The sequence below is a fragment of the Culicoides brevitarsis genome, chromosome 1 (genome assembly GCF_036172545.1).
Source record: "Culicoides brevitarsis isolate CSIRO-B50_1 chromosome 1, AGI_CSIRO_Cbre_v1, whole genome shotgun sequence".
In the NCBI taxonomy this organism is placed as follows: Eukaryota; Metazoa; Arthropoda; class Insecta; order Diptera; family Ceratopogonidae; genus Culicoides; species Culicoides brevitarsis.
Window position 1 is genome coordinate 7,974,928 of NC_087085.1, and position 12,863 is coordinate 7,987,790.

Sequence of the window (12,863 nt, forward strand, 5' to 3'; positions counted from 1 at the left end):
GTTTACATCTGTCATTTAGCGAATTTCGTGTGGAAAAATATTTTTTCGTCATTTTTTTTGCTTTTTTCTCTTCACAATTTCAGTTAAAATCGTTTTTCGCGATGAGTGACGAGGAAGACAGCAACGAAGAGGATTGGAGTCAGCTGAAGACGATCAGAACTTTTGACATGGGTAAGTTGCATGTTCTAACACGCTGTTGCATCTCTAGAATTTTCGATTGAATTGCAGGAAGCCACGAAGATAAAAAGACCAAATCCGCAAAAACCACAACCGAGAGACGCTACATTTTCAATGACACCGAAATTTATGACGTTGTAAATGTTTCCACGAAAGCCACGACGCCCGTTTCGCTGCTTGTCGAATCTTTGGTGCAGCAACTTTGTGCGATGCTTGAACCCGACCCACAGAAATCCGTCAATTTGTATAACATCATTTGCGAGCACTTGCATAAAATGAAGCTGATTGACGAGAGTTTCAAATTGGGCGAATTCGAGTTGATGCGAAGTCAGTATCAGCGGGCACTTTATCAGTTGGTTTCGATTGCGCGTGGCGAAGGTTTGCCCGTCGAACTGGATAGTGTTTGGCCTCTTGCGCAACCATTGGGACTCGAATGGTCACGTTACCATCGGGAATTTGATGAGATTGGGTTCATCGCGGGCGGCGGATTTGGCAAAGTATTCAAAGCGCGTCACAAATTAGACGGAATTATTTATGCCGTGAAGAAAATTACGCTGAAATCGACGTCAATTAACAACGTTTTGCTCCATTTAGCGGAAGTAAAGACCTTGGCGAGTCTCAATCACTCGAATATCGTGCCCTATAAAGCTGCCTGGCTTGAACCTTTACTCACTTACAACACAAATAGCATGATAAAAGACAAAGAAGAGGGCGACGAAGAGACAAGCAGTGACGACGACGAAGATTCGGACGAGACAACAACCCGAACCGACAAATATGTCACGCAAAAATTCATCGAACGAACGGATAGTAGTTCGGATTTCATCCAATTTGGCGACGAATCGGCGGAAAAAGCTCCCAACGACACCGAAACAAGTGATGCCGAAGTTGCCGTTTGCAAATATCGTGATCGTAAAATTAGTATTGAAGCAAATCAACCGCATGTCAAGCTAAAATGGGCAACGTTGTTCATTCAAATGACCATGTGCCAGCTAACTCTCAAAGAATTCTTGGACCAACGTAACAAATCGAGCGATTACGAGGCGTTTTACCTTAAATTCATCCTGGAACAGCAACAACCGCCGCATGAATCACGTAGTAGTAGTTTTAATTATTCAAGCACTTATCGGAAAACGACGACACGAGAATCTTTCAACAGTGACGACACATCAACGACGAGTACGGAAGAGTCAGAATTTACTGAAGTGCATCACAGTCGATCGTTTAGCGAGTCGAGCGTTGATGAGTCCTTTGAAAATTCGTGGTTTAATCAGGACATGACGCACTTGGATGTCGTCACAGACATTTTCACGCAACTACTTAACGGGTTGAGTTACATTCATTCGCGGAAAATTGTGCATCATGACATCAAGCCGAGCAATATTTTCGTCAGTGTCGAGCCAAATGGGAAGATAAATGTTCAGTTGGGGGATTTTGGATTGGCTTGTCCGTTGCAGGAAGCGCATACGGGAGCGGGATTTGGAACGCCACTGTATGCGGCGCCCGAACAACTTGCTGGAGAGTGTAATTTCAAGGTAAGGTTTGAAATTTTTTAATCGAAATTTATTTTTTAAAAATATTTTTGCATTTTTTTAAAGAAAATTTGAGTTTTTAGATTTTATTTTAATTTTTTCTACAATTTTAAATTTAAAAATTTGTGAAAAATTGCTTAAAATTTTAAAAATTTTTTTTAATTAAAAAAAAAGGCAGATTTTTTATTTAAAAAAATATTTATAAATTTAATTAAGTTAAAATTTGAATTCGAAAATAAAAAATTATTTTTTTTTAAATTTGTATTTTATTAAATTAATTTATTTTTATTATTTTTACCAAAAATTCATATTGAAATAATTAAGTATTTCAATTTTTCTCAAATTTAAAATAAATAATTTTTAATTTAATTAAATTACCTTATTATTTTTTAATTTTATTTTTCTTTAAAAATTTTTGAATTTTAAAAATTATACATTTATAAATATTCAAAAATATTTTTCTAAAACAAAATCTGCCAAAAATAGAAGCAAAATATATCAAATTTATTTAAAAATAATTTAAAAATTGTATAAATATCTAAAATTGACAAAAAATATAAAAATTTACTCATTTCGAGTTTTAATTATTATGATTTTTTTGTTAAAAAATTATTTAATTAAAAAATTAAATTTTTAAAGTAATTTTTATAATTTTTCAAAATATTTAAAAAATTAAAAAATAATTAATTTAAATTTATTTTAAAGATTTTTATTAATATTCACATTGAAATAATTTTTTTATTTGATCTTTAATTTTAAATAATTATTTTATTTAATTTAATTAATGTGAAAAATTTTCAAAAAATCTTAAATTAAACCTTTTTTTATCATTCCAGAGTGACATTTATTCCCTTGGCATAATCTTACTCGAACTATTAGTGCCCTTTTCAACCGACATGGAACGCGCCAACACCATTAAACAAGTCCGTAGCGGAAAATTGCCCGAAAATATCAACGTTAATTTCCGTAGTTTACTTAAACGATGCATGCACCATTCAACGAATCGCCGTCCCGATACCACACAACTCATAGAAATAATGAATAAAATTAGTAGCAACAAAGATCACGTCATCAACGAGTTGCAAAGGCGTTTAAGCGAACGCGATGTCGAAATTAAAAACTTGCGAGCCGAAATGGAAGGACAAAAACGCGATAGGAACAAAGATATGCACGGCAAAGACTTGGAAATTGAAAAGTTGAAGGCGAAAATATTGGAAATGGAGGAAAAAGTTCGTTCCGAACAGAGAAACGGGAATGAAGATCGTTTGAAAAAACTGCTGAAGAACATTGATGACATACAATTAGAATAAAAAATTGATTTTTTCGAGATTTCTCCTGCTTGCGATGTTACTGAAAGAAAACAACAAATAAAAAGAAATATTTGAATTGAAATTTTATGGTTTTATTTTTTTTTATAATTTTTAGGGTGTCTGTATTGATAAAATTTAAAAAAAAAATCAAAATTTGATTTTTTCAAAAAAAAAAAAATAAATAAATAAATTTTAAGGAAAATTATGAGATTTTCTATTTTTGTGATCAAAAATAATTTTAAATAAATTTTTGACAAATTAAAAAAAAATATTTAATTAAATTAAATAAATAATTAATTAATTATTTAATTTTATTTCATTTTGAAAAACATTTTTTTTATTAAATCTTAAATTTAATTATTTTTAATTAAATTTTTTAATTTTATTTCTTATTCTTAAAAATAATTTTTATTTCAATAAATTTTTTCAGTATTTATTTTTTTATTTTAAATTCGTAAACGTTTCCATCAGTTTCAAGCTTAAAATTGCTCAAAAATTGACTTGCAAAATTTATCACGATTTTAAGTCAGCATTTTATTTAAATAATTTTTTTTATTTTAGTGTTTTTTTAATTAATTAATTTTTTTAATTAAAATAAATATTTTAAAATTAATTTAAATAATTTAAAAAAAAAAAAAAAAAAAAAAAATATTTAAAATAAAAAAAAGAATTTATTAAAAAATCTATAACAAACTTATTTAAAATTTATATTTTACATTTTTTTATGATATTTCATTAAAATTGAAAAATTTAAAAATTTTTTATTAACTTTCCATAAAACATCAATGACGATTCAATCATAAAATCCCATTAAATTCATTTGAATGTACGCCAAAAAATATTCCGAACCACTTTAATTTATTTTTAGTAAATAAATATTTTGACTGTTTTCGTTTTCAGTTGATCATTGACCGTTACTTGGCTCAAACGTGTTACTTTCGAGACAACTTGGCGTCATGAAAATAATTTTCCTGTACTTTGTCTTGCTCTCATCGTGTGCCAGCTGTGCATCTCGTGGTCTCTTAAGTAATTTACAATGTTCGGTCTTGCTGAATTACGAATCGAATTCTGACTCATCAACGGCTTGTATTTTTTCCGGAGTGTTTGGCAACACGAGCATCACTTTTAACATCATTCCGACGTTCGAGGGACTGCCCATTGACTTGGATTCGTTCGAAATTTTGGAGTTTGTTGATTCTTGGGTCAGTAGAATCCCGCCAAATTTGCTTCAAACGTTCAAAAATACCGAAATATTGATCATGAAGAACGTTTCGCTTGGAAGTGTTACTGACCTTGATGCTGGCGTTCGTTTGCGGGAACTTTTCTTGAGTCACAATCACATAAAAAATATCGGAGAAATGGCTTTTTACTGCAATAAGGAACTGAATTACGTGGATTTGTCACATAATGAGATTCAAAATTTAAAGTTGCATACTTTTTTGTACACGAAAAAGATGAAATATTTGGATTTGTCGCATAACAGGCTCAAAAGTATCCCGAACGCCTTTTTTTATCTCAAAAAATTGGAATATCTCGATATTTCGTATAATTTGTTGATGGCACTTTATTCAACGGACTTTTATGGCATGCACGACGTTGTGACGCTAAAAATTGAGGAAAATTTAATTAAAGAAGTTTCTCCGACGACTTTTACTTCGATGCCAAAACTCACCTCTTTGTCCTTACGGAACAATTCCATCTTTGATATCATCCTAAATTTCACAAATCCTCGAATTTTTGCTGTCGATCTCAGTTTAAACTTCTTATGGGAGCTCGAAATCCTTCAATCTGTGCGGAAAATCGATGCCTCGCATAATAAATTGAGCTCTTTGATCCTCGGAAAAAATATTTCCATTCACGAACTGAATTTAAGCTACAATTTATTCAAAGAAACGACGTCAGTGAGACAATTAAGCAGCTTAAAACGACTTTATATGGCGGGAAATCAACTTACTCACATCAACCATCGATCGTTTTATTCGTTGACGGACCTTGTTGAATTGAATCTCGCGGATAATTTATTAAAACACTTGGATTTGGGTGCTTTGCAACACATGACTTTGTTAAATCACATTTCCATAGCCGACAATGACGTGAGTTTTATTCGAATTCCATTAAATGAAACAGTTTTGAAGGATTTGGAGACAATTGATGTCACAAGAAACAGTTTCAGTTGCAATTATTTGGTGAAATTGATGCATGACTTGAACGAACGTGGATGGCGGTTGGTAAGTCGAGAAGTTGATCCTGTGAGTAATTTTTTGAATATTCCGTGCTACAATGAAAATGATCTGCAAGCGTGTCGTCGTGAAATGGATGAGCTTCAGGTGAATTTTGCGGAACAAATTACCAAGTTGGAGGAGCAAATTGGAGCCTTGTATGCCAGAATTGAGAATGAAGCCACGAGAGTTGCGGGAAGACCTTTTTATCGAAAAGGAAAATGAAAATTAATTGAATTTGAACTGAAAAAAAAAAAAAAAAAAAATTAAAAAATTAATTAAAAAAAATTAGAAAATTAATTAAAAAAAATTTAAAAAATAATAAAATTTAAATAAAAAAATAATAAAATTAGAATAAAAAAATAAATAAAAATATAAAATTTTTGGTAAAATATTAAATTTTTCTTTAAATATCAATTAAATTCATTATTTTTTTTAAATATTGAGAAATATTAAATTAATTTTGCAAAAAATATATTACAATCAAAAGTTTCTTACTAATTTTAAAAAAAAATTCACTTGATATAATTATTTTGTAAAAAACATACAATGAGAAAATAAATTTTTAAGATTTTTTAAAAATAATTAAATTATAAAAAATAAAATAAAAAAATATAAATATACAATTTTTTGAATTATAAAATTAAAAATAAAATAAAATAAAAATAAATAAATTAAAATTAAATAATAGCATAAAAAAAAAAATTAATTAACTAATAAATTTAATTAAAAAAATAATTTAAAATTAGTTATTTAAAAAAATATTATTAAGTTAATTGAAAATTTTGAAAAAAAAAAAACATTCAGGAATTCGCTAAAATTTACAAAGTTTTATAAAAAATTTAATTAAAATCATTGAAAAATAAAAAAAAAATATTTTATAAAATAAATTAAATAATAATAATTTTTTAAATGGAAATTTATAGAAAATATTTCAGTTTCATTGTTAAAATTCTCAAAAATCCATTGAATTTGAAATTGATAAAAAAGAAATTGAATTTTAAACGGAAAATTTTTGAAAAATTACAATTTCTTACTCCTCACAACTTATCGTTTATCGTAACTGGATTTCAGCACGATCGGAATAGAAAAATCGGTGTTCCGATCATTCGGAATGGAAAAATCGGTGTTCCGATCGAGAGTACCGCCCTCTCTGTGGTTGACAGGTCAGTCGTGTTTTAGCTGTCGTAGAGGAAGGTCGTGTTTTTATCGAGAATTATCAAAGCCAACGGTGAATTTTCCGCTTTTCCCGCGTGATAAGCGACTTTTCCGGCAATCATCTGTGAAAATATGAATGGAAATCTAATTAAAATTTAAAAATAATTTTTTTATCATCCAATTTGTACGTGATTCAATAAAATTGAACGAAATTTGTGAATTAAAATTAAAAAATTTAAATAAAAATTTGAAAAAAATTCAAAGAATTAAAAAATCTAAAAAAAAATATTCAAAAAATGATAAAAATTATTAAAAAAATAAAATAGAAAATAATTAATTGAAACGCGAATAAACCGGTCTTGTTAAAGAAGGCAACAAGTGCCCTATTGTGTTGTACAACAACAGCAAATGTGTGCATGAAAAGCAAAGAAGAAGCAAAAATAATAAAGGGCATGAATGAAAATATGAAAATAAAAGCATGCAAAAAGCCAAAAATGTGATAAATGTGAGAAAATTGCAGCAAAAGCCATTATAAAATAAATTAAAAAAAAAATAAATGCATTTGAAGAAAGTGATTCTCCTTTGATGATAAATGAAATAAATAAAAAAATTCATAAAAAATGCCCTGGTTCTAATTTTCTCACAATAGAAAAAAAAAATTAAAAGTGAATTAAATTAAAAAAGAGTGAAATTGAACATAAAAAGCTCAAAAATGACAACTACCTGCCGCTTCGTGTTCGTAGTTGCCATGCAAGTTGCAATTTTCGTCGTTGCATCTGGCATGCAAGACAAAACAGAGGATCAGCATTTATTTCCGCACAACGATCGATGCGAGCGAATCACAATCCCGCTATGTCTCGACATCGAATACAACATGACAGTCATGCCGAACAGCATCGGGCACTCAAAACAGGAAGAAGCTGCCCTCGAAGTGCATCAATTCATCCCCTTGGTCAAAGTTGACTGCAGTCCCGATCTGAAATTCTTCCTGTGTTCACTTTATGCGCCTCCTTGCACGATTCTCGAGGAGCCAATTCGCCCGTGTCGCAGTTTATGCGAAAGCGCAAGGCAATGCGAAAGTCTCATGAACAGTTTTTCCTTCCAATGGCCCGAAAATTTGGAATGCAGCAAATTTCCCGAATACGGCGGCGACACAATTTGCATCGGAAGGAACAATACGTCGAGTGGCACGAGTTCGCCAACTGCTGCGGGAGGCACAGGGCTTGTTGTAACGCCAAAACCAACGGGACAAACGAGCAAAGGCAGACTTCGTCCCGTTACGCCGCATCGCGATTTGGGCTTCGTGTGTCCCGTGCAACTCAAAATACCCTCCGGATTGGGATATTTATTGACTGTGGGCGATAAGGTGAGTAAATAATTTTTAAAAAAAGGGACTTTTTTAATCTGCCACAACTTAATCGCCCCTATTTACAAGCATTTGAATGACCTTTATCTGCCAATTAAAGTGTTCAGATTGTATTTATCTTGTTCTATTGTTCTCTCTGTTTGTTAAAAAAAATATTTTTTTTCTTTTTCGGGGAATGTGTCTTACCTATTTCAATCGTTTTGTGAAGAAAAATTGAGTAATTTTGAGAAAAAAGGCCTTTGTTCGATTTTTAATCAATTTCAACGATCAATTTTTCGTGACTTCTTTTTTGTGATTGTTCGATCTGCTTAGAAATCAAATAAATAAGAAAAAAATATAAACGATTGCCCCGAAAACCTTTCGAATTCGACATTGAAGAAGACTTAGAAGCCAATTACATTGAAGGCCGTTTGAAGGTAAAATTCTTTCAAAGGTCGTGTTTTTTCATGCAATTTCTCCGGTTTCTTGTTTATTTAATTTTGTTATTGACAGGAAAGCTTTAAATTAGCAAATCAATCAGCCTGAGAGAAATTCTTCTGCAAAATCATCTGAAAAAAAAAAATATAAATAAGAAATAATAAAATAAATTCAGAAAAAAATCTAAAATTTATTAAAAATAAATTTGAAAATAATTTTGAAAAATTAAAAAAAAATATTTTAAATAATTTTAAAAATTATTTGTAATAAATTAAAATTTAATTAAAAATAAAAAATAATTCTTAAAATTTTAAAAAATAATTTAAAAACAAATCAAATAATTATTTAAAACAATTTTAAAAATTATTTGTAATAAATTAAAATTTAATTTAGTAAAAAATTTTTAAAATTTTTAAATAAATTAAAAAAAATAATTTTAAATTTAAAAAAAAAATAATTTTTATTTTTTTAATAAAAATTTTTTGAAATTTAAAAAATTATTTAAAAAAATCAAAAAATTATTTTAAATTAATTTAATATTTTTTAAAAATAAATTTAATTTTTTTTAAAATAAATTTAAAAATTAATTTAAATTTTTTTAAAAATAAATTTAATTAAAAAAATAATAAATAAAAAAAAAAAATTTCTAATAATTTCACCCGTTTCTGTCTCTTCATTATCGCGTCACGGTAATAACTTGTTCCAAGGTTGAGTTGAGCTCTTCTTCACATTAGACCAAGCCAGGTGTATTTTTTTTTTATTTCTTCATACATGTTAACATGTAACATGTAGAACAATAGATGACAGGACAGCACATTTTTTTTTTGTAAAAATATAAAAAAAAAAGAAATCGTTAGAATCGTAAAAAAGTTAAACATTATTATAATGAAAAGGTACAAAAATGATTCAAAAGACAATAATTGGTTGTGCGTGATACACTAACAACAACAACAACAACTTCTCAGGTTTTTTCGTCTCTCTCTCTTCGTGTTTAGGACTTGAAAAGAAAGGACGACAAGAATTCATTTAATTTTGCTTCTTAAATTTTTATGCCCTTTGTTTCACTTTATACTTCCCATTTTTCTTCGTTTCGTATTCTTTGGGTTTATTCGCATCCACAACAGTCGAAGAGTAATCTTTTTCAAGCGATCTGCTGCAAGAGTCTCGATACAATTCTTTGAAAACAGTTTGAAAAGAAGGTTAAAAGGTCCAGAGAATGCCATTCATTTACAGTTTTTTCTTCAAGTTGTATATGTTAAAATATCCAATTCATTGCATCAAACAAACAGTTTGTTCGCCGTTTTGTCGTTTTTCTTTAATTAAAATATATATCGACACAAGTTGAGTACTTTTTGCGGTACGAGACTCGTCTACTTTAATTATTTAAAGCAGCTGTTCCCTTCTTGAATTTTTATTACTTTCATAGGGCATGTTTTATGAAAATTTGTTGAATTAAAGGTCAAAGTATCCGAAATTATGGTTGAAATTAGGAGTTTTTTTTACGAGAAAAATTATATAATTTTTTTTTTCGAAAATTTAGAAAAAAAAAATATTTAGGTAATTTTTAAAAAATTTTATTATTTATTTAAAAAAAATATTATAAAATTTAAAAAATTTTATTTTTTTTTATGTAAATTTTTTTTTTTTTAAAAATAATTTATAAATTATAAAAAAAAAATTATGGCTTAAAAAAAAAATTAATTTTTAATAATATTTTTTTCATTTTGTTTTTTTTTCGTTAAAAAAAAAAATAAATTAAAAAAAAATAAAATAAAAAAAAATAAATTATGGCTTTAAAAAAATTAAAATTAATTTTTAATAATATTTTTCAATTATTTTCGTTGAAAAATAATTAAATTTAAAAAAAAATTAAATTTTATGAAAAATATTTTGAGTCTAAATAAATAAAAAATTTTAAATACTTTTCTTTAAAAAATTATTTTAGTTTTTTTTATTTGATTTTAGAATTAAAATTAAATTACAAAATATTAGGAGAATTTTTTTTTTGTTATTTCAATTTTTATTTTGTTAATTTTGTTACTTAAATTTTAATTAAAAATTTAAATTCATTTTAAATTTATTTATTTATATTATTTTTTTTTTATTTTCAAACAATTTGGAACAAAATTTTATCTTCAAAAATATCGAATTTCATTTCAAGCCGAATAAAGTAATAAAAAAATTAAGAATCTCGAATTTTTGTGGAAGAAATTGCTCGTTGACCTCCGTAATCGACCCAATTTTGGTGTCATTTTGCGGACAGAGCACTCCTCTATGTCACTCGAGAAGGCATGGCAAAAAGGCACTCATACACACAATGAAGCAATAACAAGACGATAAGCAATAAATTAAAGTTGATGCCTCCTTTTTTGCTTTGTTGTTTCCGTTGTTGTTGTTCCATCATCGTATGTTGTGCCATTTTCGCTCCATTCGACGTTTATTATTTTTATCGTATTCCATCCTGTTGCTCGTTCTTCTTCTTTTTTTGCTCTGTTTCTTTTCATTTTCACAAACATCGTCAGTAGTTTCCATTTTTGTTATGATTTTTATTCCACATTTATGGCTTTTGCGTTATCACGTCGTAAAAAAAGCTGACACGGTTCACACAAATAGAAGTAAACAAGAATTTTTATTCAAACATCTAATTAGAAAGCAAGAAAAAACGACTCTCGATGACGATAAGAACACTGAATCTCTTTAAAAGTGACTTACATCTCTGTCCTATATCGCAGTGAAAATGGAGAAAGAGCAAAACGTAACACATTCCACACGCGTTTTCTGTAAAAGGCAGTGCGATGCTACCAATAGTCAGGCCAGCAGCACAAAAAAAAACTCACAAATGACAAAAACTATTGATATCATAGATCAAAAAGAAACGGTTTGTTTGCCATTTTTAGCTGACTCATGGAACATGGAACGTTCCCCGAAAGGAATCAAAACTATTTGTTGTTTGATTTTAACAAATCTATTACTTTACCTGATCTCTTTGTCTGGCATGATGACTTTGAATCAGGGCCGATTTTTTTTATTTTTATTTAGAGAGTTTATCTTGAACTTGAGCAAAATTTTCTAAAATTAAAAATAAATTGAACATTTTATCTTTTTTTTCGAAAAAAATTAATTTAATTTAATTTAATTAAATTTAAATAATTTAATTTAATTTATTTTAATTAATTTAATTATTTTATTTATTTATTTATTTTTTTCTTTAAATTAAATCAAATTAAATTATTTTATTAATAATATTTTTTTATTTCGATTGATTTTTTTAAATATATATGTATTTTTTAAATTTTATGCCAATTTTTTTTAAATTTTCTTTTTTTCTTAATATTTTGTTGCTTTTTTCATTTATAAAGAAATAAAATAATTTAAAATAACTTAAAATTCAAGAAAAAAAAAATAATTTTCAATTAAAAAATTAAATCTAATTAAATAAAGTAAAATTTAAATTATTAAATAATTTTAAAAAATTTAAAAAATAATAATTTTTAATTATTTTTATGTTAAAGAAATTTTTGATTTTTCTTAATTCTGTTAATATTTTATTTATTTTTTTAATTCTTTAAATTTATTATTTATTTATTTAATTTTTAATATTTTTTAATTATTTTTTAAATTTTACTCAATCGATTTTTACTTGAGAATTTTTATTAAATATTTTTTAAATTATTTTTAAATAAATATTTAAATAAATAAAAACAAAAAATATTTTTTTACAATTTTTAATTAAGCTAAATTGCAGAAATTCTAAAAAAAAATCTAGAAAACCCATAATTTCATTAAAAAAAAAAAATAAAAATAAACAAAGAAAAGTTCAAACTAGCAAAGGTCAAACGAATATTTACTGTTCGTTCATGTGTTCATGCCTTTTAAGGTGCATTCAGCCATAAATGCAACTCCGAAATGAAATGCACACTCACATAAACCACACGATGCAATCAAACCTTGCCGTTGTTTAAAAAAAAACGTTGAGGGTGTCCAAAGTTCACCTTTAAGTACGTAGGCATTTTAATCGACAACGCAATCTGTGCAGTCTAAATTAATATCAAAACGGAGGCAAGAAAAGCATAAACATGCCGCTTAAATTCAAATACTGCCAAGTCAAGAGACACTTGAAAAAAAGCGTCTGTTTGTAATTGAATTCGTTAGTTTCTCAAGTCTCGAGAACGAGAAAAAAACAGATAATTTGCTCCTTTTGTGTGACACTCACTGGCTGCAGTTTGTGGGCACTTAAAAATAAATAAAAACAAAAAATGGCAGAACCTACATGTTTTTAATGATGTACCATTATATTGAGAAAAATTCCCGTACAATACCGTATTTTATTTTATTTTTTGCATTCAAGAACATTTTTTTTTTTGTAAAATGACGTAATCTTGATCTCGTGCGACTTAGAATTTTATTTTTTTAAGAGCTTTGCGAAAAAGTCGTTTTCTACAAATTGCATTGACAAAACCTTAAGAAAAAAATTTTTTTTTCACACAAAAAAGAAGTTGATAAGAAAAGTTTGCCATATTGCTATAAATTGCACACTTTTCGTCGATTCAACAAAAAAATTTTTTTTTGTTTGTTTTTCAACAATTTTTTTTTTGTTTATTTTTACTTCTTGCTCTAAGGTTACAACGTCAATGTGTGGTCATGTCATAAATTTGACAATGCTTTTTCATTACAAACTTTTATT

General features: G+C 27.4%; 3 protein-coding genes across 3 annotated transcripts in view; all 3 read left to right on the forward strand.

The window, feature by feature from the left end:
• The first annotated feature begins 23 nt into the window (after positions 1 to 23).
• On the forward strand, positions 24 to 3,078 carry LOC134829576 (eukaryotic translation initiation factor 2-alpha kinase 1-like). Its single transcript, XM_063842730.1, has 3 exons — positions 24 to 171; positions 229 to 1,712; positions 2,546 to 3,078. Exons 1-3 carry the CDS (start codon positions 102 to 104, stop codon positions 3,017 to 3,019), a joined length of 2,028 nt encoding a protein of 675 aa, XP_063698800.1. The 5' UTR covers positions 24 to 101; the 3' UTR covers positions 3,020 to 3,078.
• An 897-nt stretch (positions 3,079 to 3,975) lies between these two features.
• LOC134827778 (leucine-rich repeat protein SHOC-2-like) lies at positions 3,976 to 5,463 on the forward strand. Its single transcript, XM_063840594.1, has one exon. It carries the CDS (start codon positions 3,976 to 3,978, stop codon positions 5,461 to 5,463), a length of 1,488 nt encoding a protein of 495 aa, XP_063696664.1.
• A 1,606-nt stretch (positions 5,464 to 7,069) lies between these two features.
• Positions 7,070 to 12,863, forward strand: part of LOC134838119 (frizzled) — a 115,839-nt gene continuing 110,045 nt past the window's right edge. The window contains exon 1 of the mRNA XM_063853581.1: positions 7,070 to 7,762. Within this exon, the coding sequence (XP_063709651.1) occupies positions 7,109 to 7,762 (654 nt within the window). The 5' untranslated portion in view covers positions 7,070 to 7,108. The remainder of the gene's footprint in view (positions 7,763 to 12,863) is intronic.

Excerpts from the sequence above, each read along its gene's own strand:
- LOC134827778 (XM_063840594.1), top strand. The coding sequence starts at position 3,976 with ATGAAAATAATTTTCCTGTACTTTGTCTTGCTCTCATCGTGTGCCAGC.
- LOC134829576 (XM_063842730.1), top strand. The coding sequence starts at position 102 with ATGAGTGACGAGGAAGACAGCAACGAAGAGGATTGGAGTCAGCTGAAG. Across the intron at positions 172-228 it reads GATCAGAACTTTTGACATGG|GAAGCCACGAAGATAAAAAG; the intron begins GTAAGTTGCATG and ends ATTGAATTGCAG. Across the intron at positions 1,713-2,545 it reads CTGGAGAGTGTAATTTCAAG|AGTGACATTTATTCCCTTGG; the intron begins GTAAGGTTTGAA and ends TTATCATTCCAG.